Raw genomic sequence first — 21,239 nt, 5'->3', positions numbered from 1 at the left:
TAAGAAGAAACCCTGTTAATAAGTAATGACACTATATGGTCAAAACTTATTTTTATTTAAAAGGTGAGTATTTGGTGGAGGTCTTCTAAGGCTCAAATTTCATCCTGGAACGATAAGACAAAAATACTTAAATGATCCAAAATAATGGCATATTCTAAAAACATTAATTTTTCATTAAAAAATCCGTTACAAAGCAAAACCATATTTTTTAATACAGTAACATTTCCTAAACGTTAGAACTGGCCGTGGGAAATTCTAAGTGGGAAAGCGCATCATTTAAAAACCACACAACCTGCACTCTGCCTTCCGGTCACAGCAGCGGCCACCATGACCCTTAGGTCCTTGCAGAGCAGGAGGTACGTGCGCTGGTCTGAAGGGTCGCGAAGCCCCTGCACAGGACACTCAGTGGGCAATGTCCCCTACCTCTTACACTACTGGAGGTTTGGGGATGGCGGCAGGGAAACCTATTTTCTAGATCAAATCCTGTCTGCCATGGACAGACACCACGCTAAGCACAAGGAGACATAATACGTGTTTCTCAATGTCTCCTTTTCTTCAAGCAGCCAAATAAATAAGCCAGAGGGTGACGAGAAGGTTCTGCAGAGTAACCGCCGCAGCCCTACTTGCATGAAGCATTCCAGCCAAGACAGGGCCTTTGAGGATGCAGGGAGCCGTCATTCCTGGGAACGGCGCCCTCAGACCCCCAAGGCCACTCAGCTTTAATGGACAGAGATCCACCCCAATTCTGGCACTTACCCCAACCATCACTGCTGTCCAGTGGGCCCGACGGCTCCACTGGCCTCTGCCCGCGTTACCTACTCCACCAGTTCCTGGAACCCAACCAGGAGAGAAACCCTGGGCAGGACAAGCGTTTCTTCTTTAAAAGCCACACTGAGTAGCCCAAGGGATTAAGGTTTGCAGCTATTTTATTTACAAGTATACATTTAACACAATGAAATAAACACTGATATATGGAAGCCTAGTTAACAGTAGTGTAACAGTATGTATCATTTTGATGATTACATTATTTTAAACAACAAACTACTCTGAAAAAATTAATGCCGATAAAATTCTTGGTCATAATATTAAGAAATACAATATATAAATTGAAAATATGATTGCTTAAAATTTGAAAGTGGAAGTGAACTCATGTGGACAGAGTCAGAGTTTAACATAATCTGAAAGAAGGGATGGGAAAAAGCTCTGACCCAAATGAAATCTTTCAGGTTAACAGAAGAAAAACGAAGCAGAGTTTATCTTCAAGGATAACGGGCAGTTTGCATCTTCAGGTAGGACAGGTCCGTGTCCTCAGGTCCTGCAGTGGAATTACATCACTGAGCAGGAAGACTTCCCTTGTGAAGCGGCCCCATCAATTTTTTCTGCCTCCAAAATTATCCTTCTAAAAACATCCACAGCAGTCTGAAAAAAGAAGAGCAACCCAGTGACTGTCAGCTGTGCAGTGGACGCTGAGAAGCACTCTCACCGCTGGCAGGGCTACGTGTCCGCTGCCATGCCCCTTCTTCAGGTGTGAAGGCGACGCGGCCGCCCCAGGAGTGCAGGAGCCCCGGCCTTCCCTCCTCACCCTGACTTGACACCACCAGAGCTTAACTCCTATCACGCCTTTGGTCCTGTTTCCATCAGTCAGCACAGCAAGCCCTTGTCCCCAGGCCCCGTCCACCACCTGCGATGGTCCCACTCCAGTCCTCCCCTCCCTCCCACGGTGCCTCTGGATTTTTAGGGTCCAGGATCAGCCAAACTCCCCTTCACCTGCTGGCGCTCCTCTCCCTCAGGACTCTGCTCCCCTGCAGCCCCTCCGAGGGCCACGCTCCCTCTTCTACCCCCTGTTCTATAGGGCCAAAGGCAGGCAGGGCTCCCCGCGCTCCTCACGCCCCTCCTTCGGACCCTTTCCTCTACTTCCTTCAAATTCTGTGTTGACTCTTATGCCGTGAGATGAAATATGCCACCTTCGAGTCTTGCGTCTTTCAAGCCACATACAGACCCATGTACCCTGCTCCCTCTCCAGCTGGTAGGAAAGAAAACCCTAACCAAGCTAACACCAGGCCTGAGCCCTGCCCTCCTCTCTAGTGAAGGTCGCAGGCTTCAGCAAGTCTCCTTCTGTCTTCCTCCATTATCAACACCCCTCTTTTCCCTTGGTTATACAAACAAGTTGTTATTTATCTCATCCTAAAAATAATGCCTGGAAAGATGTTTGGAAAGATACATGCTAAACTCTTACTAAGAAAATACAGTGTGCCTGGAATCTGGATTTCTAGATCAATCTTAGAAGTCTCCCTGATTATTTGTGTGACCTGACTCTGCCAAAGTATATTCTCTTTCATCAAACTGCTGACACACAGCCGAAGGCCTCCACAGTAAATAAACCCAAACTGCAAACACCCCACAGTTCAGCAGTAGTCAAGTACAGTATTCTCACGGACTGGGTCATTTTTAGTACCATGCACTGTTATCAAGGAAACTGAACTCTGCTTAGGACAGTTTATTTTAAAATATTGGATTTTTGGTAAGTAATACAAATTACAAACAGGCGATATGTGAAAATTCATCAATACAAATTTTGAGCTCACACAAACTGGTCTGATCGCGTGACCGCTAGAGTGTGTGTGTGTCTGTTCTACTACCTACACAAATTCTTCCTCAACAGACCAGTGGTCGTAAGCATTTGCGCATGCATGTGGCTTAGAATCACTTACACCTCTGCCGCTGGGGATTAGAATGGCTCATTAGAATGGCTCACTCGGCTTAGGGGCCCCTGACTGTCTCCTGCATGTTCAATGATGACGTGAGCAGGGCATAACGAGACGGCCAGGGGTGGAGAACGATCCAGTCATGCGCTAAGGGATTTAATCAGGACTGCAGCGTCCCACGGATGTGCGTATCTCTATTGTATTTACTAATTTGGGAACAGAAATCTTTTTGCCTTTACTAAAGGGTTCATTTCCTTTCTAATAAGGTATTTGTTGATCTGATAACCCTAGAGCAGACCCATACAAGGAGTGGTGGGAACATTTGATCTTTGAGCTTGTCTGGCTTAAGGCTCCAGCACAATTCATCTTTTCTCTGGGTATTCAAAAAGCAGTACACTACCTTCTGCAGGAAACTAAAAGATTAAAGAGTAAACCTGTCCAGAAGCATACTAAAACCTTCAGCTCTAGTAAAGCACGACGTAAACTAGAGAGAAAGCCGCACCCGGTCTTATATTATAGTGAAATAAGACCGCGTCTTATATTAATTTTTGCTCCAAAAGACACATTAGAGCTGATTGTCCGGCTGGGTCTTATTTTCAGGGAAACACGGTAGTTTGGCGTGACTGAAAAGTACAGGGATGTGGGGAGAGAATAAACTAGGTAAGTACAAATCGTGAACACGCTAAGGGCTTTGAGCCTTGCTCTACAGGCAATGGCAACACATTGACAATTTCTTAGTAGAGGGTGACAGCATCTGATCTGTAGCTTTAGACAATTAACGGCAACAAAGAGAAATACACTGGTGAGAAAATGGAGGCAGGAGACAAGCTTGGGCGCTGTAGGTCTGAATAAAGCCACGAAAGGAAAGAATCGCTATGTGGAGCCTCTGACACAGAATAGTCCTCCCTCGGATACACCTTTAAAGGAACATCTGCAGGGCTGAAATTGGTCAGAAATGTCTGTAAAACAGGTCTTAATAGCCTGTGTTAAAAACAGCATATGCATCTAACTCAGCTGCATCCTACAGAAAACGAGGGGAAGCGTGGGTACAAAATAATTGCCACAGTGATTTAAGACCTTTCTTGTCTCTTTTCTACATCGGGACTCATTTCCGAACCAGCCTTTAGTATAAAACAAAAATGACAATATATGTTCCCAAAGGTAGTATTTCTTTTACTATTGATTTCTGTGTATCCCACAAATACTCCAGGTCCCATCGTAAGTAGAACACTGACTGAATTAAAACATAAATAGTATCTCCTAAAGCAACCGAGAGATTGATAACAGAAATGAGGGAAGGATCAAGATTAAACAGAAGTGATCAAATTGGCACTGAAATGCTGACTAAGAGGAATGCGCCTGCGCGGGATGGGACGCAGTGCGAATGAGCTTTAAAAACTACGAACCTGATTTTCTTTAGCAGAAGATTCCAAAAAAGCTGCATTCCAAGATTCTGCTAATGCTTTCCCTTCTTCGTAACTGATCACCCTAAAGGAAAAAGAAAATTCTAATTAAAGAGCCTTGCTCTTGATTCTATAAAACATCAATACTTATGCAACAGGCCTCATTTTCCTCGCGTCTTTCCTCCTGCCAGAGTGTGACCCAGAGGAGCACTGTGCTTATGCCCGAGCTGGGGAACAGAACAGACCGCGCCTCGCAGACTGCCTGTGCTCCAGCAAGGCCCGACAGCTCACAGGCACGACTGTTCTCCAGGACGCCCATGTTTTCCAGCAAGGCTGGAAGCACCCAAGAACAGAGCAATGGTGGCAGGGCCTGCAGTTTGACTGCTGTGCACTACCTGCCGGAGTCTTCTCTCTAGAATTAGGATTCGAGGGGATGGGAACTTGCCCGCTTTCTTCATCACTCTAATCCTAACCCCCAGGACTCAAAAATGTTGAATAAATGAACCATTGTCTTTTAAAGAGTCTGCTTTACACAAAGTGATGGAAGAACCTAATTTTCTGTAGTGTTTTCTCTCTTTTTTCTAGAGGAAACATTTTTCAAGGCAGGTGAGATTACACTGCAGTTTTGCTTCTAAGCACAATCACTGCTATACAGCTATGCTGTATCTGTATGTGCTACAGTGGGAAGGAACACAGATACGCTATAGCTAAAAATATTCTTACCCTAAAAACAATAACTAAACCTGGAACTTCAGTGAATAAATCACCGTATACTTGATTTTATAAATCAGCAATTATTTAAAAGCTACATACCTTTCCATATGTAGGTCTTTCTTATTCCCAACCAACATAATAGGTATTCTGTTAATATAAGAGAAAAAACAAGAAAGCCAAAGTAAACTAGTCAGTGCCAGATTTTATTGCTTAGACGGTACTGTTATAATGAGTATATCTAACAAGAGATAAAATATTACTACTTACTGCACTTTCCCCACCATATCCAACAATTTGCCGTGGATAACTTTAATCACTTCGAAACTATAAAAGAAAAAGGATGAAATTAAGACATCCATCTTATCGTTGATGTTTTTAAATGTTTGCTATGTAATGTTTATTGTGGGGAAAAATAGAAAATGTCAGACTCACCATTTTAATATAAAATGAACTGAACACAAAATTCCTTTATTTTTTTCCTAGCAACATTTCACATGTACATGTATTTAACACTCAGTAACCCTTATTGAGAATATTCGAAATGAAATATGTATGACATGTAAATGGTAAAAGTCTAACACTGACCTGACAAACCACATAAACACAAATTTTAATCTCTGAGTGATCGTCTGTAGAAAGTTCCTCAACGAGAGCGCCTACCAGTCACCGTGTTCCACATTAATATGGTGAAAACACACCAAAAGGGAATCAAGTTATGTATTTTCTATTTCAATTAGCAGAAAAGCTCATACTGTGTTCAGTCACGGTCAATCTAGGCAGCTTTAGGTAGGAAACAGAGCTTTTGTTCCATCAGTGTAACAGAACATCTATCAGGATAATTTTCATCCCTAAACAATCTGTTGGCGCCACAAAACAATTACTAAAAAACATTTAGCTTAATAATTAAGTCTGTTACTACTACCAATTCCAGCACGACCCTTTATAAGGATTAATGCTTCCTCTACATAGCAAATAAACTCAAGCAAGAAGCAAGATCTTACCTTTTGATTGATGTAACAGAATACACAAGAATATAACCATTAATATCTATGGAGTATGTCTGAGGAAAGATGGAATATTCATCCTGTGGAAGAAAAAAAATCATCATATGGCATAACGAGCACTCTTTACCCCAAGTTTTTCACATATTACCTCGTCAAAAAAAATCAAAGTAAGCAAAAAGTGGATTACAATATTATTCTAGAAACATAGCCTACACACTCAAGATTTACTTATGACTGGCTGGGGTGAGGGTGATAATGTGCTTTAAGGTAATTTTAAAAAATGACTCTGGCTATTCTAAGAATTTTGGGGAAGGCTAATGACTCACAAATCCTGGGAGAAGAGGATGGAAGGACTGAAAAGACGACAGGTTCTGTGTTCTCATTTTAAGGGAGAAGCACGACTACGTTTCTTGTATGCACGCAAAGTCCAGAATCTCTCAGACCTCACAGAAAATTGACAAGTGCTCCTGGTTTCTTCCATAAATCTGTTTTCATATGTCAAGTTACTGTTATTACCACCTGCCCTGTTTTCTGCATGTGAGTCACAATGGCCTGAACACCAAATACTGGTCATCAGTGGGGCAAGAGGAGAAGGGAATCAAGGCACGACACTCAATCGGAGTGGGGGCCCAGACTTTGAGCATCAAATGAGTTACGAGTTATTTATTGAACCACTTCAGGAATTAAAAACAAAGGCACACGTTATGCAGCCGCATACCGTGTTTCCCCGAAAATAAGACCTAGCCGGACAATCAGCTCTAATGCGTCTTTTGGAGCAAAAATTAATATAAGACCTGGTCTTATTTTACTGTAAGACCAGGAATATAATTAATATATGATATGATATGACATAATGTAATATAATACCGGGTCTTATATTAATTTTTGCTCCAAAAGACGCATTAGAGCTGATTGTCCGGCTAGGTCTTATTTTTAGGGAACCACAGTATTAGTATCCGGTTTCATAAAGCTTTATGAAACTGCATTAGATACAGAATTATTAAAGCATACATGAGGTTCTAATGTCAATGCAGCTTTCATTAATGCACACCACTGTCTGGTACAAACATTTCATCCTCAGTCGAAATATAATTGTCAGTATACCACATATCCCAGGCGCTATTATGAAAAATCAAGGCCAGCCACTATTAGATCACGAGACTGTTAACTTCGCAATTCCACAATGTGGTTACATCCAACGCTCACGATGACCTTGAGTTATTGCCCTATGGTAATGTGTCTTTTAAAAACAAAAATTAAGTTTTACTATCAACTATTTGATATCATAAATAGTGGTCATTAATCAGAAAATAGCATTTCTACATCAGAGAGCTTACTACAAGTGCAAAATAAAACCTTTGTTTGTTTTCATTATTAGTGTAACTTCCATTAAGTTGAATCCATTTTAGTGTTGATTTTTTAAAAACAAATTGTTAATGGAACGACAGATCTTTCTACCCAGATTAAAAACAAAATTCCAAATGATTTTAGTCACCAGCTCAGCTACAGTGGATCCAAAGTTCAAATTACCTTTTCCCTGAAGGGAAGATGTGGAAATAAAGAGTAATCATATTTAAGAAGCATGGTGCAAAAAACAACTTGGTTAGAAAGTATAATGGAGGAAAAAGATTCTCAGCTGCAGCAGCAACCACAAAGGACAAACTGCCTAGGAATAAACCAAACAAAATAAAAATATATGATTCATCTGAAGAAAAGGTTAAAATACTCCCAAGAGATAAAACTTAAACAGAACAGAATGCCAGTCTCCAGCAGGAACTTGCAGAATCGTCAGAGGACACCCATTAATTAACCCTAAATTAATATATAAATGTAACACAATCCTGGATAGAAGCATAATTTCTGACAAAGAATAGCAACTGTGGAGGCAGGTGGGTGGAAACCATAAAGCTTCAGGAATTAAAACTCTACAGACCCAAACACATATGGGCCTTAGGGATATGATAATATTGGCATTTCAAATCAGTAAGGATAAAAAGTAACCCTCAACAAAATGTATAGTGAACAAACGCAGAGCCATCTGGGGGTAAATGGCTAAGCTGGATCTCTAACTCACACCTCAGTGAAAATGTATTCCGGAGGAATCAAAGACTTAAAGATGGAAATTGAAACTACGTGCACAGTAGATGTGAGAATTTAAAAAAAAAATAATGAAAAAGTTCTTTTGTTTGAAAACCTTTGAAACAAAACCATGAATGAAAACAAACTGAAAATGAAACCTTGCATATCATATACAAAACACTAATTTTCTTCACATATTAAGGGGTCTCTCAAATCAGTAAGCAGAGACTCAACAGCAAAGTACATGAATAAACAGGATAAATAACAGAAAAAGAAAGACAAATACCCTCCAACATGGGCAAATATGATGGAACTCCTTCCTAATAAGAAAAATACTTGTTAAAATAATGCTGAGATCCTATTTTTCCCTAGCCGATGGATGTCGGCGAGGGTTACGGAAGCAGGCACTCTGATTCACCGCCGGGAGCATGTAAACGGTGACCCTATGACCCAGCAAGTCCACCAGGCATCCTCTTACATCATACCATCTGTCTAAAATGACACAAGGTATTGACGGCAGCACCACTGGTGGGAGCAAGGCTGGAAACAACCTAACTGTACGTCAAGTTAAATTACGATAGAGCCGAACAACGGGATATTCTGCAGCCCTGGGGAGAAAAAAAGAGGCCATATGTACTCATATGGAATAATCTCCAAGATGGAGATACAGAGCTATGTTACTTTTTGTGTAAAAAAATGACTTAAAACTCCCTTTGCATGTTCATGTATAAAATATCTTGGAAGCATATACTCGAAACTGATTTGACAGGTTGCTGTTATGGGGGTGGAGCTAAGGTAGCTAGAATGGGAAAGATTTAAGTTTTGCTATTTACTCTTTTGTGCTACGTTATTTTTGTAACATGCATTTATCACTATTTTAAAAAAACAAGCTTAATACTTTTTTTTAAAAGGGGAATTTGACATAACATCGATTGTCATTGACTCACTTGTCATTAAGTCTATTGAAATTAGACCAAAACAAAATATTTCAGACAAACTAAAAATAATCAACTTGTATTTAACTATGTTCATCATCATCCCTAGCTGGGCAATTCTATCGGCTAGAACATAAACTAAGTAAACAGGACTTCCTGTCATATATTGCTATACAGCAATTTATTATGTGCATTTTTACTCCTAAAATCTGCAAGCTAGTGAACAAAATTAGATTACTTTTAAAGAATCTGCCCCTTAATCACCTTTCTCTCCTACTAGCTGTCTTAACCCCAGAGCCAGCCCATATGAATCCAATTTAAAAACAAATCTTGGAGCAGTAAGCGTTTGTGTCATCCCAACCAGTTTCTACAGAACGAGGGCGGGACTGCAGCAGAAAGAAGGCCTGTGTCACTGCCATGAGTGGTAAGTACTAGCATAACCTTTTATTTTCCGGTCTCCCAACTGGGATCTACTAGCTAGCATGAGAACAAATTATTCAAAGTGGCTAAATCTGGATGTATGTTGTACAAAAATTCTCTAAACATTCTTATCTGGCAGTAGCAGAATCCAAAGGAGCAAGCCAAGCGGAGATAGTAACAGACCTCGTTCCAGCCGATCTCCCACTATACACCCACTCCCTGAGATCTCTGCTCTTCTTGGGGTCATTCTTTGTATTCCTGTATCATTAAAGCAGGTACAGGCATGTGCTGGTCAAGTGTACATTTATGCTTTAGAGCAAAACAGAACCTCAGAGGAACACACCTTTTACTCTGATCAGGAGGGTCAATATAAAGAAATGTTCTCGCCAGAGAAATGTTTTCAAGGACAGCTCTACTCCAAGTTTAACAGACACCTGCATTTCTCCACTCAAGTTGTTAATATCGAGTTGCAATGCTAGGCCACCAAAGATCTACAAATAAGGATCAAATTCTCTTTAAGCTCACAAATCTATTCTAAACCACGAAACAATCTCGTGAAGGCACACAAAATTATCACCATTTAACAGACAAAAATCTGAGGCAGAGAAGTTCATTAACTTTCTCAGGGTCACTGGGTTAGTAAGAAAAGCAAGGATTCAAACCCAGGCATTGGAGTGCAGAACCCAAACTCCAAATAACTATGAAGTATTGGTTCTCTTGGACTACTATGAAATGTGTTTCTATGGTAACCACATGGAAGTGATTTATCATCAATTTACATCCTCACTCCCACCTTCCATGAGCTTAATGAAAACTCGAAAAAAAGACATAAAAGCAAACTGAAATCTTGATAATTCCGAGTCCCACTATAAATGCTGTGGCCATATTTCTTTGCCCAGGACACTCTCAATTTATACCTGCTGTCCCAGCATAATTACACCAGTGACCCTTCACTCTTAGAAGTGTCTTGTTTTAGGCAATAAATTACATAGTCACCTTAACTATGAGCTACAAACCCTAAGAATCCCACACCGGGTCTTACTCTAGAGACCCTTCCACACTAATTTCCAAGATAAGTTGCGTCCTCCGTGTCATCAACCCCCTGTGGAGACTTCTCTTGCGCCCCTTGTTCCAACAGGCTCCAAACTCCCATCCTGTCAATGGACAGGTAACGGGGTGGAGTGAAATCCTAGTCTGGCTCTGCTCTAAGGAGACCATCCTGAGGTCTGATGATGAAACCCTATTATGTCCACCACCAGGTAGGAGTGTGTAGCGTGAATGAGAGTTACTTGTCATAGCCCTCGGGCATACACATTTGATTGACTTTATTTGAAGCTTCCAGAACGGGGAATTCCAGGGTTTCTCCAGTGCTATGACGACTCAATACAGCTATTTTCTTGCTTCACTAGGGGTTACACTTTCCTTCCAGGTTCACTTCAAAACAAAGCAGAGGGAGTTCATTCCAAACCAAGATAGGCCTATCCCAATTTTCCCAAGTTCCAGAAAAGGCCTCCATTTAACATGGCCAACCAAACTAAAATACACTCACCCTCCTGCCAGCCTGGGCCTTTGTTGCTCATAAGATGTAAGGTGAGGTGAGGTGTTAGAAACTGGCACTGCAGCTTCTTTCCACTCCCCATCTTCCACTGAACTGAAATAAATCAGCTTAATGGAATGGCTTTTAGTAACAGTTGGACTGGGCGCTATGGTAATGGGGAAATTAAGCTGTCAAAAAGGGTTTCTTTGTTCCCTTCAAGTTCTTAATTTTTTTTACCCTTTGCTTCCAGTCAATTCCCCTAGTGATCCATTCCCCAAATCACTGTCACATTAACTGAAGAATCTCTTTTTTTGGGTTACTTAGCCCTTGACAATTACCTACTGTCTAGTAAATCAAATAGAAACCTCTTAATCTTGTAATCATATGTAATAATACTATACACCAACTCGTTTCTGCCCCATACTTTTCTCACGCTTTTCCCCGAGAAAAAATGTACTTTTGTTCTTAAGGAAGGCGAACACATACTACAAAGGGAGAAAAGGCACTAACACGAGTCTCTGATAGAGAATTCAAGCTTAGAAAACAGAAAAACCACTCTCCTGTAATAAACATAAACCTTCACAATGTTATGGATATAGTTAAAACAATTCTAAAGCAGAAAACCAAAGTAATTATTTGAAAAACTGCTACAAATGTTTTAAAAAAGGTAAAGTACACGGCCTATCGATAGTCAGTCACACATAAATCATCTGAGGTTTTCTCGGTCTTGCTGCTGCTGTGCTTTAGCATCAAAGCCAGAGCCAGGACCGTGGCAGCTGCTGCATGATGGAGAGTCTGAGCCCCTAGAGATACTCACCTGCCCGGCTGTGTCTACGAGTTGAAGGTGATATTCTTGTCCATTTACTGTGATCAATTTTGTGAAAGCTACAGGGGAAAAGGAAGTCACATGTTAGCTAAATAAAAAAGGAATTCACTTTAGACCACTAAAGCTTGAATAATGACAACCAAGTAAGCAGAGTCCCTAATAATCTCCTCACATTTCACAGAGCAGGAGAGATCTCTGAGTTTACAGATGCTTCCCTACTTCCATTATTTAACCAAAAAACACTGGCTGACTAAAATCAAGATTGGGTAAATAATGAATGTTTTCAAAGAAACTGAACTCAAGCAATAATTCATATCTGATCAAAGTAATCTGAGTGTTCTATTTGTGGACAGTCTGTTCTGTGGAAAAGTGAAATGTATTACATGAAGTTTGATTTCTAGAATGAATCAAAAGCACAAAACTTTTCATTAATTTATAGGAAGTCTGGTGTCAGAGTACAAAGAGCTAATATTCACTGAAATGCTACATTTTTTACCATAAAAAAATTAACAATCTTATTGACAGATAAAACCGTAATGGAACAGATGTGCTGTGTGAAGCCATCATTCCCATTTAGCTTAAGGATTCAAGCAATTTGTCACAACTTTTCCCTACTAAGGGGGGAAAAAAAATCAGACTCAAAAAACTTCCGGAAAAGACAATTCAGAATTCTGAGGAGGCAGACTTCAAACAAATATAGACAAAAGAGGAAAGAACTATTAATAGTAACTGACTATTACAAGGAACCATCTGGAACCCTGACAACTAAACGGAAGAGATTTCTGCACGCTGTCCCAGCATCTTGGCTCACGAGGAGTCCTCAAATGTCCTGGCTGCCCATTCGACTCAATCAAAACTGGGCATCAGAATCTATGTGCACTTCTGCCCACTTTGTCCCACAGCCAAAAGGAAAAACAAAAACAGACAGATGACAGTTATGGGAGAAAACTGCAAGCGACAAGGAGGGCAGAGAGGAGATCTTAGCAGAACGATGAGGTCCCCAGGGAAAGACAGGGCGCCGGAAGGGAAGCAATCCAGGAGAAGCGTACTAGCATCAAACTTTTCCAAGTCCAGCAGGGGTGCTAGGATAGGAGAGTGAAAATCAGACCAGACTACTCAAGCCAACTGCCACACTTGACATCATTTCTTTTCTGGAAATTATCACTTAAGGAAATAGTTAAAGCAGATGAAAACTAAATCAGATTGTTTCAAGATAGGGAATACCCAATAGAACCCATTTCATCAATTCCAAGAAAAAATTCTACTGTATTTTTTTTTCACACCACAACTTCCCTGAACTTGGGAGGTGCCGTGCGTGACTATGCTTTCAATCCCTGGCGGCCAGGAGGCAGTCATGTGGTACCTGTGTGAAAACCTGCCTCAGATACCTTTGATAAGATCATAAAGTACAGTTTAGACTCAATGAAAATGATATTAAAAATGATGGCGAGCAAGAAAACAGCAACCTTCGATTAGAACTAGGTAACTGTGGTTATGAAGTATGGCTCATTATTATGAAAAGATTATCGAAACTAAACACCGTTCGTTCATTCATTCATTCCAGAGCTATTTCTCGAGTGCCCGTTATCACCACCAGCATTGCTCTTGGTGCTGGAGACTGCAATCCTCGACCTTAGTGAACTGACACCCCAACAAAGGAAGAAGACAGGACACAGACACGCTGTCAGGTACCTTCCCTGCCACCCACACATTGGGACACACAGGACAGCTGAGTATTTTTAGCCAGAGGGCCAGATAGTATTTTAAGCTTTGTGGGCCATATGGTCTCTATTCACCAACTCTGCTATTGTAGAGAAAAAGCAGCCATAGACAGTATGTACATGAATGAGCATGGCTGTATTCCAATAAAACTTTATTTATAGATGCTGAAATTTGAATTTCATATAATGTTCACATGTCACAAACATTATTCTTCTTTTGACTTGTTTCAAATATTAAAAAATGCAAAAACCTATTTGGCCTGCGGGCTGTAGTCTGTCAACCCCCCGTCGAGAGCCTCTTTTGAAGTCTCTCTCGCAAGCTCTGGGCTGGTGAAGTCTGCGAATCTAGCTGTTCAAGTTTGTGAGCCTGGCTGTTAAGGCGGCTTCATGTCTAATATGCCAATCAGGTGTGCATGACGCCCATGTTTAAATGTGTATGCTCCTAGTGACAAGTCCGAGGTGTCAAGAAGCTGAGAAGACTGGTTCCAAGCTACCTGGGATTGTTAAGATGGCCTGAAACAAGACCAGCTCCCAAGAACTTCCCTGGCTGGAACTATTTCAGATTCTCATCCACTAGCCCTAGAATTGAGACTTGGCTCAGGGCCCTAGAATCTGTCAGGAAGATTCTGAAACCACTGAAACTGGACAAGATAAAAGTCGTGGCTGCTCTGGTCTTCAGTGCTTTGTCCTGCGCATGGCCTGAAGGGCCAACAGGCTTTGTTTTAATGCTGCAACCGCTCTCTCCAACCCCATGACCACTCACGTCTCCACAGCCTTCTCGAAGGCTCTCGAACTGGAAGGCACTGGGGCGGCTTGTGGCAGCACGAGAGTGGGATACAAACGATCAGGAGCGTCTCCATCCTTTCTGTTCAAGCTTAGAATCCCTAAGAAAGGCTACTGTTGAGGGGAAACAAACTACTTCTATCTTCCTAAAGCAAAGCCTGGAAAATGAGGACTCTGGATTCCCGTGGAATTGAATAACGATTTCTACACTGGACAAGGAATAAAAAGTGATTCACTGTACAGTGGGCAAAGTTTTTGGAAGCTTCTTTAGATCCGAGTTGGAGATCTATATGTTTAATGGAATACCCCTGCAACCAAAGCCTCCGGCAACACACAATGGCTGTTTGTATGCAACAGGCAGGCTTCTCAGTTTATAAATTCTTGAAAACAATACTTACTGTTCTCTATGGTTGGATCGTAGGAGTCAACAAATTGGCCTTCAACAAACTGAATTGTCAATGAGGATTTCCCTATAAAAGAAATCAACAGCTCAGTACATAGTAGCATAGCAAGGTAAAAAAATTAATTTTAGGGCGGCCGGTCGGCTCAGTTGGTGAGTGCGAGCTCATAATACCAAGGTCGCCAGTTCGATTCCCACATAGGCCAGTGAGTTGTGCCCTCCACAACTAGAGTGAAAACAACGGCCTGACTTGGAGCTGATGGGTCCTGGAAAAACACACTGTTCCCCAATAGTCCCCAATAAAAATAAAAATAAAATTACTCTTACAAAAAACAAAATAAAACATGAAGAAAGTGAAGGTACTGAGATCAGAAAACATTCCTTTAATTAGCACTTAGGCAATTAAGCTATTATGAAGTAAATACTTTTGTGACATTAACAAACATTACAGACCAACAAGCACATTACATATGCTGTTAAAGGTAAACTCTTAAATAAGGTCTAAGCTAAGCTGATTTCCTCTAGTGTCCTTGAAATCTGGCCATTAATTTTAATATGGAAATTAATAAAACATGATTAGTTTCTTTGGGCGCTTTCCTAATGGCTATTACAAGTGTTACCAGGTACAGCTTTTACAGAGGGTCATCTGAAAAAAAATGACCAAGTCTTTATTTAAAAGCTCTTTGAAGGTAGAGATTTCGTCCTAATCATTCAGATCAAAGGCCTAGGAGTGTCTGGCACACAGGAGACAATTAAGAAACGGTCTGGAGTCCACAACAATCACCAGTAATAACTGAGCCTGCATGCTAACAAAGCACCAACTCGCCCCGGCTATGTGTTACCTAAATTTCGACCGGGGGACTTTAGAACAGGCTTCCTTGTGGAGAAACAGTGTGAGCACAAAGTCCAGATCATGTTCTCACCAGGAAACAGGAAGTGGTTCCTCCCTAACTCCCCCAAGCCCTTCCTTCTCTCGCCCGTCTGTCCTCAGAGCATTATTAAACACACCCTCCATATGCTGTCCTATCAACTTCCATCTCAAAGGTCCTGCCGGAAGAGCCAAGAGCGGGGTTCGCTAAGTGCTGGGCTTTCAGTTCTGCCTGCCTTCCTCCACAGCGCGGAGACGCAGTTCACGGGGGCACAACGTGTTCACGCCACACGCAGCCCCCATGTACTGAGACATTTATTCATGAAAAAGCTGGCTTAGAGTGGGAGCTGCTGGGAGACAACTAGAACACCCCCAGGTTGGCAGGCTCCTCAGGAATGTCTCTAGAATTACTGAACACTGAAATCACTCTCTACAAAGCAGACTACAAGAGCTTCTGGCAACTACACGCTCCTGTCCTGCTCCAAACCGTGGCCCCTGATGGCAGGCCCTCCTGGCCAGCCCCTGCTCTGCCCACCTCCCTAACCTGTCTGCTACCACTTCCCCCTACTCAGCCCCTCCCTAGGCTCCTGTCACGTCCCTCTGTCCCTGCCACGTTCCTACCGCCTTAGCACCTTTGTTCTGGCACCTCCAGATCCTGAAGGTCTGACTCATTTTTGTCATCATTCTGGTCTGAGCTCAAACGTCTCTTCAGAGAAGCCTTCACTAAAACTATCCCATTAAGGTGGCACCCATCCCTCACGTCAGTCACTCTATCACACCATCCTGTTTTCTTTCTTTTGAGTGCTTGCAGTTATCTGAAATTATCTTAATTCATTAATTAGTCTATGGAGACCCTGCAGACACTTGAGTTTCTGGACAAATGAATTAAAACTCAGACCTCCAAAGGGCTCAATCATACATTCAGATCTTACAAAAGATCTCACTTTTATACATGTGACTAGGAAACATAGTTCAACAGAAATTAAGAAACAATTATTTAGTATTTTCTGGTACCCAAGCACGGGCCTGCCTGTGGCATCGGGATACGGTAGTTGTCCAGGAACTGCACACATTTCAAATGAATTGTGTTCAAAAGAAACCATGTTATGTAAGCTAGCTCATAAAGGAGCATTTAGCTCAGAATATAGCACAACTGTTTTATGAAATGTAAATAGCAAGTAAAAAAACCCTCTTTTGTAATATGTTAGCAAAACTGAAAAATGTTACAGAATAAGAAAATTCTTTACGTTGAATGTTATTGCTTGACGCAAAAGAAGTTTGATTAAAAAGAAAGAACCTTTTTTAGGGCTTCTCAAGAATACTTCCAGGCACTCTGGTGGGCTTTTGATACCCTTATGTAGGGTAAGTGGGTTTTCTGCCTTACAAATGGAAAGAAGGGAAGAAGAAAGAGATCATTTTTTTCCCCTGAAGATAAACGGGTAAGAATACAAAGGAAAAAGGGAAGGAAGGAATTTAAAAATTTTTCTAACTTTTTTGGAAGTAGAACTGGATTAAAATAGGAAAGAAAGCCGTTATGTATGATACATGTGAAAACTCCTCCAAAGCTGAGGGAAACCAGCAGGAATCACTATTATTTGGTTCTCTTCATTGGCAGCAGGTAGGGCTGTCTCCACAGCCCTACCTGCAGGGGCAGAGGGAGGGTGACAATAGCCTCAGGAGGTGAAAGTTAGGAAACCACAACCAAATTGAAAAGAAAATTATACACATTAAATAAGACAGAAAGAGATATTACGGCGAACAAGTGGATCACATTTAAAAAATACAATTACTGGGACACATCCAATGGAGAGTTCCTCATTTGTATCACAAAGGACATACACTAGTTGACAGGCTAAAGTCACACTTAACTTGAAAACATAAGTCATCGTTCTGGCAAGAGCAGACAACGTAGTCCAACCCAAATCATGATGGAGGTTGACAGCAAAACTATCGTCTTCGTGAGTAACCGGGACACCAGAATTAAAAACCCCAGTCCTCAGGGAGCAAGCTGGATTTCTCAAGCAGATGGTCCTGGGAGAAAGGGCTTATGCATTAGCAGAAGCAGGACTGAAGAAAAGCTTCCTCTCCCCAGGGCCTCCCCTGCACTGGACTCTCCCCTTGGGGGAGGTCATTAATTATTTAAATTAAGAAGGGACGGGAAGGCTACATTTGCTGACATGACACAGTGGTTCTCTGCTGTTCCCATTAAAATTAGTATTACTAGATTACTAGTGTTGAAATCTTTACAAGTCAGCACTCCATGATAATTAATCTTAGTAAATAAATTCCACTGCGCATGGTGTTCTCAGTTCTGGGTCTAGTAATTTGTGGCTTTAAGGGACGTCCTTGTCCTCTAAAGCAAGTAATTCAGCTCTTTTGGTCAAGTTTTCCATGCTGTCTGCTCGCAGCTACAAAAGGCCTTGTTGATCTAGAGCAAATTATATTCTGCACTTGATCACCTTTTAAGTTTCCCCAATAACCTCATACATTTACAAATTTTGGCCTCTGTCCTTGTCAAATTCAGATTCTGGAACACTGGTTATTTTAGCAACGATCATGCTCTCAGAAGGCTCATAAATATGTGCAACTGGAGGAGAATCTCAAACTCCAGGTCAGTTCCTGGAAAAATGTTGCATCACAATAATACAGGAATGACCTGAACTAAACTGACAGCAGCACATACCCAGGTGTGTGTTTATCAACATACAGAGACATAAATCACTCACTGGATGACATAACACATTATTATGAAAGGTTTGAAAATAATCAACCCAGCATTTCACATTAACTTCCATATACTCTTCTTCCTGCAAACTAAAAACTACCCTAACTTTAAAAATCTTAATTATTTTTAAAAAGTTTCACCTAAACTTCACCGGGTAAAAATAGTACTGTTGCATATATTTTTGCAATGATATAATGGCACAGTAAATTTTTTAATCCAGTATTTTCACTACAGAAGACAACCTTTCAAAATTGTTGATTGAATCGCACACTTCATGATTTCTGCAAAATGGTACTGCTTACACAAAATACTGTAACAGTTTTCAGATGAATTTTGAACTAGTTTTCATGCTTCTACTAAAAAAAAAAAAATACTTGTATATTACTCTGCCCGTCCCCACTTCAAACCCACAATCTCTGGAACAGCTGACATGTTCCTTGTTCACCGGGACATAATCCAGCCCCTAATCCACCAAGTCATTCGGCAGAAGGGTCCACTTAGGACCCTGTAATGTATCCGGGACACAACCCATTCCTAGACTGCTTTCATTTTCATCTCAGATTCTCAACCTCACGTATGTCCTGGTAAATGGATGCTCCCCAGTCACTGGCCTTGCGTCCATTAACCAGCTCCACGCCACGTCAGAGACCCACCTCAGGAGCGCGCCATGACACTCGTTACCACCCAGACGACTCCACCTCCAACACCTGTACCTCCCATGGACCAAGGGCCCCACTTCCTGACTCCCAGCACCTCCTCCAGACCATCTCTGGAAGCAATGTCTTCTAATCAGGGCTTGGAACCCACCAGGTCATGAAATCAACACACTGAACTAGGACCAACACTGTTTTTTAAAAAATAGGAACACCAGAATGGAATGTAAGTAATAAAGGTGTCACGAGACTTTTTTGTTTCAGTTATAGACACATTTATGACTGGGTCACAAAGTAGGATGTATTTTTTACTACAGGTTATAGTAAAAAAGCTTAGAAATAGAGTACTTTAAACATCATGCCCTGAATCGCCATCTCCACTGCTTCTTCCCTATAAGTTTAAGTTCCAACATAAGTCACTGTCCACTCGTCTTTTGTCAGAACCCTCCAATTTCCTTTCTCTGGGCTCCCGATAAATCCTGTGATCTTTCTAGTCCTTTTCTTTGTTGAGCCTGTTGAGCTCTGCTGCAGAAAAGTCCCACAACCAAGTGGGTTGGTGACCATTCTCAAGCGAAGGTGTGCACGCCCCCCCAAATCTCGTTAGGGATCCTCTGTCATTGCTCCCTTTCCTCCCACAGCAGGAAAGCGTCCCAGCGACATCACACGGTCACTCACTACACATTCACATCCTTGAGTCCCAGCCAGACCCACAGGATGGGAATATTAACAACCCCTCACCCACCCATTCGCTGCACACTCAAGTTTAAGAACCACTGCCCTCAGGTAACAAGTTCAAACTTAACCCATCACCCGAAATCACCTATTTCCTCCAGCCTCCAGGGTGTTCCCAAATCCTCCAGTTCCTTCCAGCAGCTCAGATCACACAACACTTCATAGGGCACTAAGACGCAGCCACGACTAAGGGATGGTCCCTAACCTGGGGGTCGACCTGCTGTGACCACCTCTATCTTCCACTTGCCCTTGTGGACACCTCCTTGCATCCCCGGGTTATGCAATGCAGCCGTCTGTCTGGCCCTCTTTACATCATCACAACTGTCAAAGGAAGATGTCATCACACCCCTCTTCCCACAAAAGCTATTCTAGCCCCTTGTACTCAAGATCCATTCCCTCCTGGTCTCCTCTAAACCCTCCTCCTGAAATAGTTATAAACTATTCTTAGTTTCTCAGAACCAAGAAACACTTAGTTTTTCTATTGGTTTACTGCATTCCATGTGCTTTGTTAATGGTGCCTCTGAAATATTTAACTATTAGGTTGGTGCAAAAGTAATTGTGGTTTTTGCATTTTAAGCCGCGATTCCTTTTGCACCAACCTAGTATCTTTGAAAATCCAAGGCGGTATCGTGGCGGATGTCCCTTCACTCTTTTGCTCTCAGCGCTACAGAAAGATCTCATGGTCGCTGCAGCTGTCGGCTGCTCCATGCTTGACCATGAACGTGACTGCACTCTCCAGAAAAGGCTCTGTTACTTACAGTTCCACTAACCCAAGTTCAATGCCCCCACGGAGACACAGCTGACCACCAGAATGGGGTGGATCCCTGAGGCCTCTACAGCCGGAAGACAAGGCAAGTGTTGGACCCGGCAGGTATGCAATGAGTCCGGTCCACCCCCAAACCCCGTCCCTCGTCTGCCATTTCTCATTTTAGCCAGTGGCACCACTGCCCACTCAGGCACTCAGCTAACCACCTGAAGGTACCCTTACCTTCTCCCACATCACAAAGTCTTACTGATTCTTTCTCTCATGACATCTCCAATCTGTCTCTTCATTTCACCTGCACTACACTCGTCCATGACACCTTGATGGTGAACTTCATTCCCCCTTCCATTCCTGGACTGTCCCCATCCACTCCACAGAGCAGTGGAAGTGGTCTCCTTGAGGAGATAAAACGGGAACAGCAAACTACAGACCAGGGGCCAGACTGGGCCCACGGTCTGTTTGTGTACAGCCTATGAACTAAGAATGTTTTTCACATCTTTAAATGTTTGAAAAAGAATCAATAATATTGCATGCCACTTGAAAATGAAATTAAATTCAAATGTCAGTGTCCATAAATGAAGTGTTACTGGCCCACGGCCATGTCCGCTTGTTTACGTATTGTCTATGACTGCTGTGTTACAAAAGGCAGAAGTGAGTAGTTGTGACAGAGGCCACGTGGCCTACAAAGCCTGCGATGTTTACTATCCAGCCTTTCACAGAAAAAGTTGGCCACTCCTGGTGCAGAAGATCATTTTACTCGTTGCTTCAAACCCTTCAGTGACTTTCCACTATTTCTAGGGAAACGTCTAAAACTTTCAACAGGGCCCACAGGCTGTTCTTGGTAGACACTGGGCACCCAGAGAAGTCCCATGCGGCCGCCTGGCCACTCCCAGCTGAGTCTTCTCCCCCATTCACCAGTCCGGACACGGCTCCTCTTTCCTCCTCCCAAGGCCAAGCTCTTTCTCAGGCCT

General features: G+C 42.1%; 1 protein-coding gene across 1 annotated transcript in view; it reads right to left on the bottom strand.

Annotated features, from left to right (window-relative positions):
• Positions 1-908: 908 nt before the first annotated feature.
• The window catches only part of RHEB (Ras homolog, mTORC1 binding), a 29,583-nt gene continuing 9,252 nt past the window's right edge, over positions 909-21,239 (bottom strand). Inside the window, exons 2-8 of the mRNA XM_074315111.1 lie at positions 14,526-14,597; positions 11,615-11,682; positions 5,824-5,906; positions 5,090-5,146; positions 4,922-4,969; positions 4,112-4,193; positions 909-1,419 (exon numbers count right to left, since the gene is read on the bottom strand). Coding sequence (XP_074171212.1) covers positions 1,327-1,419; positions 4,112-4,193; positions 4,922-4,969; positions 5,090-5,146; positions 5,824-5,906; positions 11,615-11,682; positions 14,526-14,597 — 503 coding nt within the window. The 3' untranslated portion in view covers positions 909-1,326. The remainder of the gene's footprint in view (positions 1,420-4,111; positions 4,194-4,921; positions 4,970-5,089; positions 5,147-5,823; positions 5,907-11,614; positions 11,683-14,525; positions 14,598-21,239) is intronic.

The sequence above is a fragment of the Rhinolophus sinicus genome, linkage group LG11, assembly GCF_036562045.2.
Source record: "Rhinolophus sinicus isolate RSC01 linkage group LG11, ASM3656204v1, whole genome shotgun sequence".
Classification (NCBI taxonomy): domain Eukaryota; kingdom Metazoa; phylum Chordata; class Mammalia; order Chiroptera; family Rhinolophidae; genus Rhinolophus; species Rhinolophus sinicus.
Note: the sequence above shows the minus strand (reverse complement) of the source record. Positions and strands in the feature narration are given on the sequence as shown.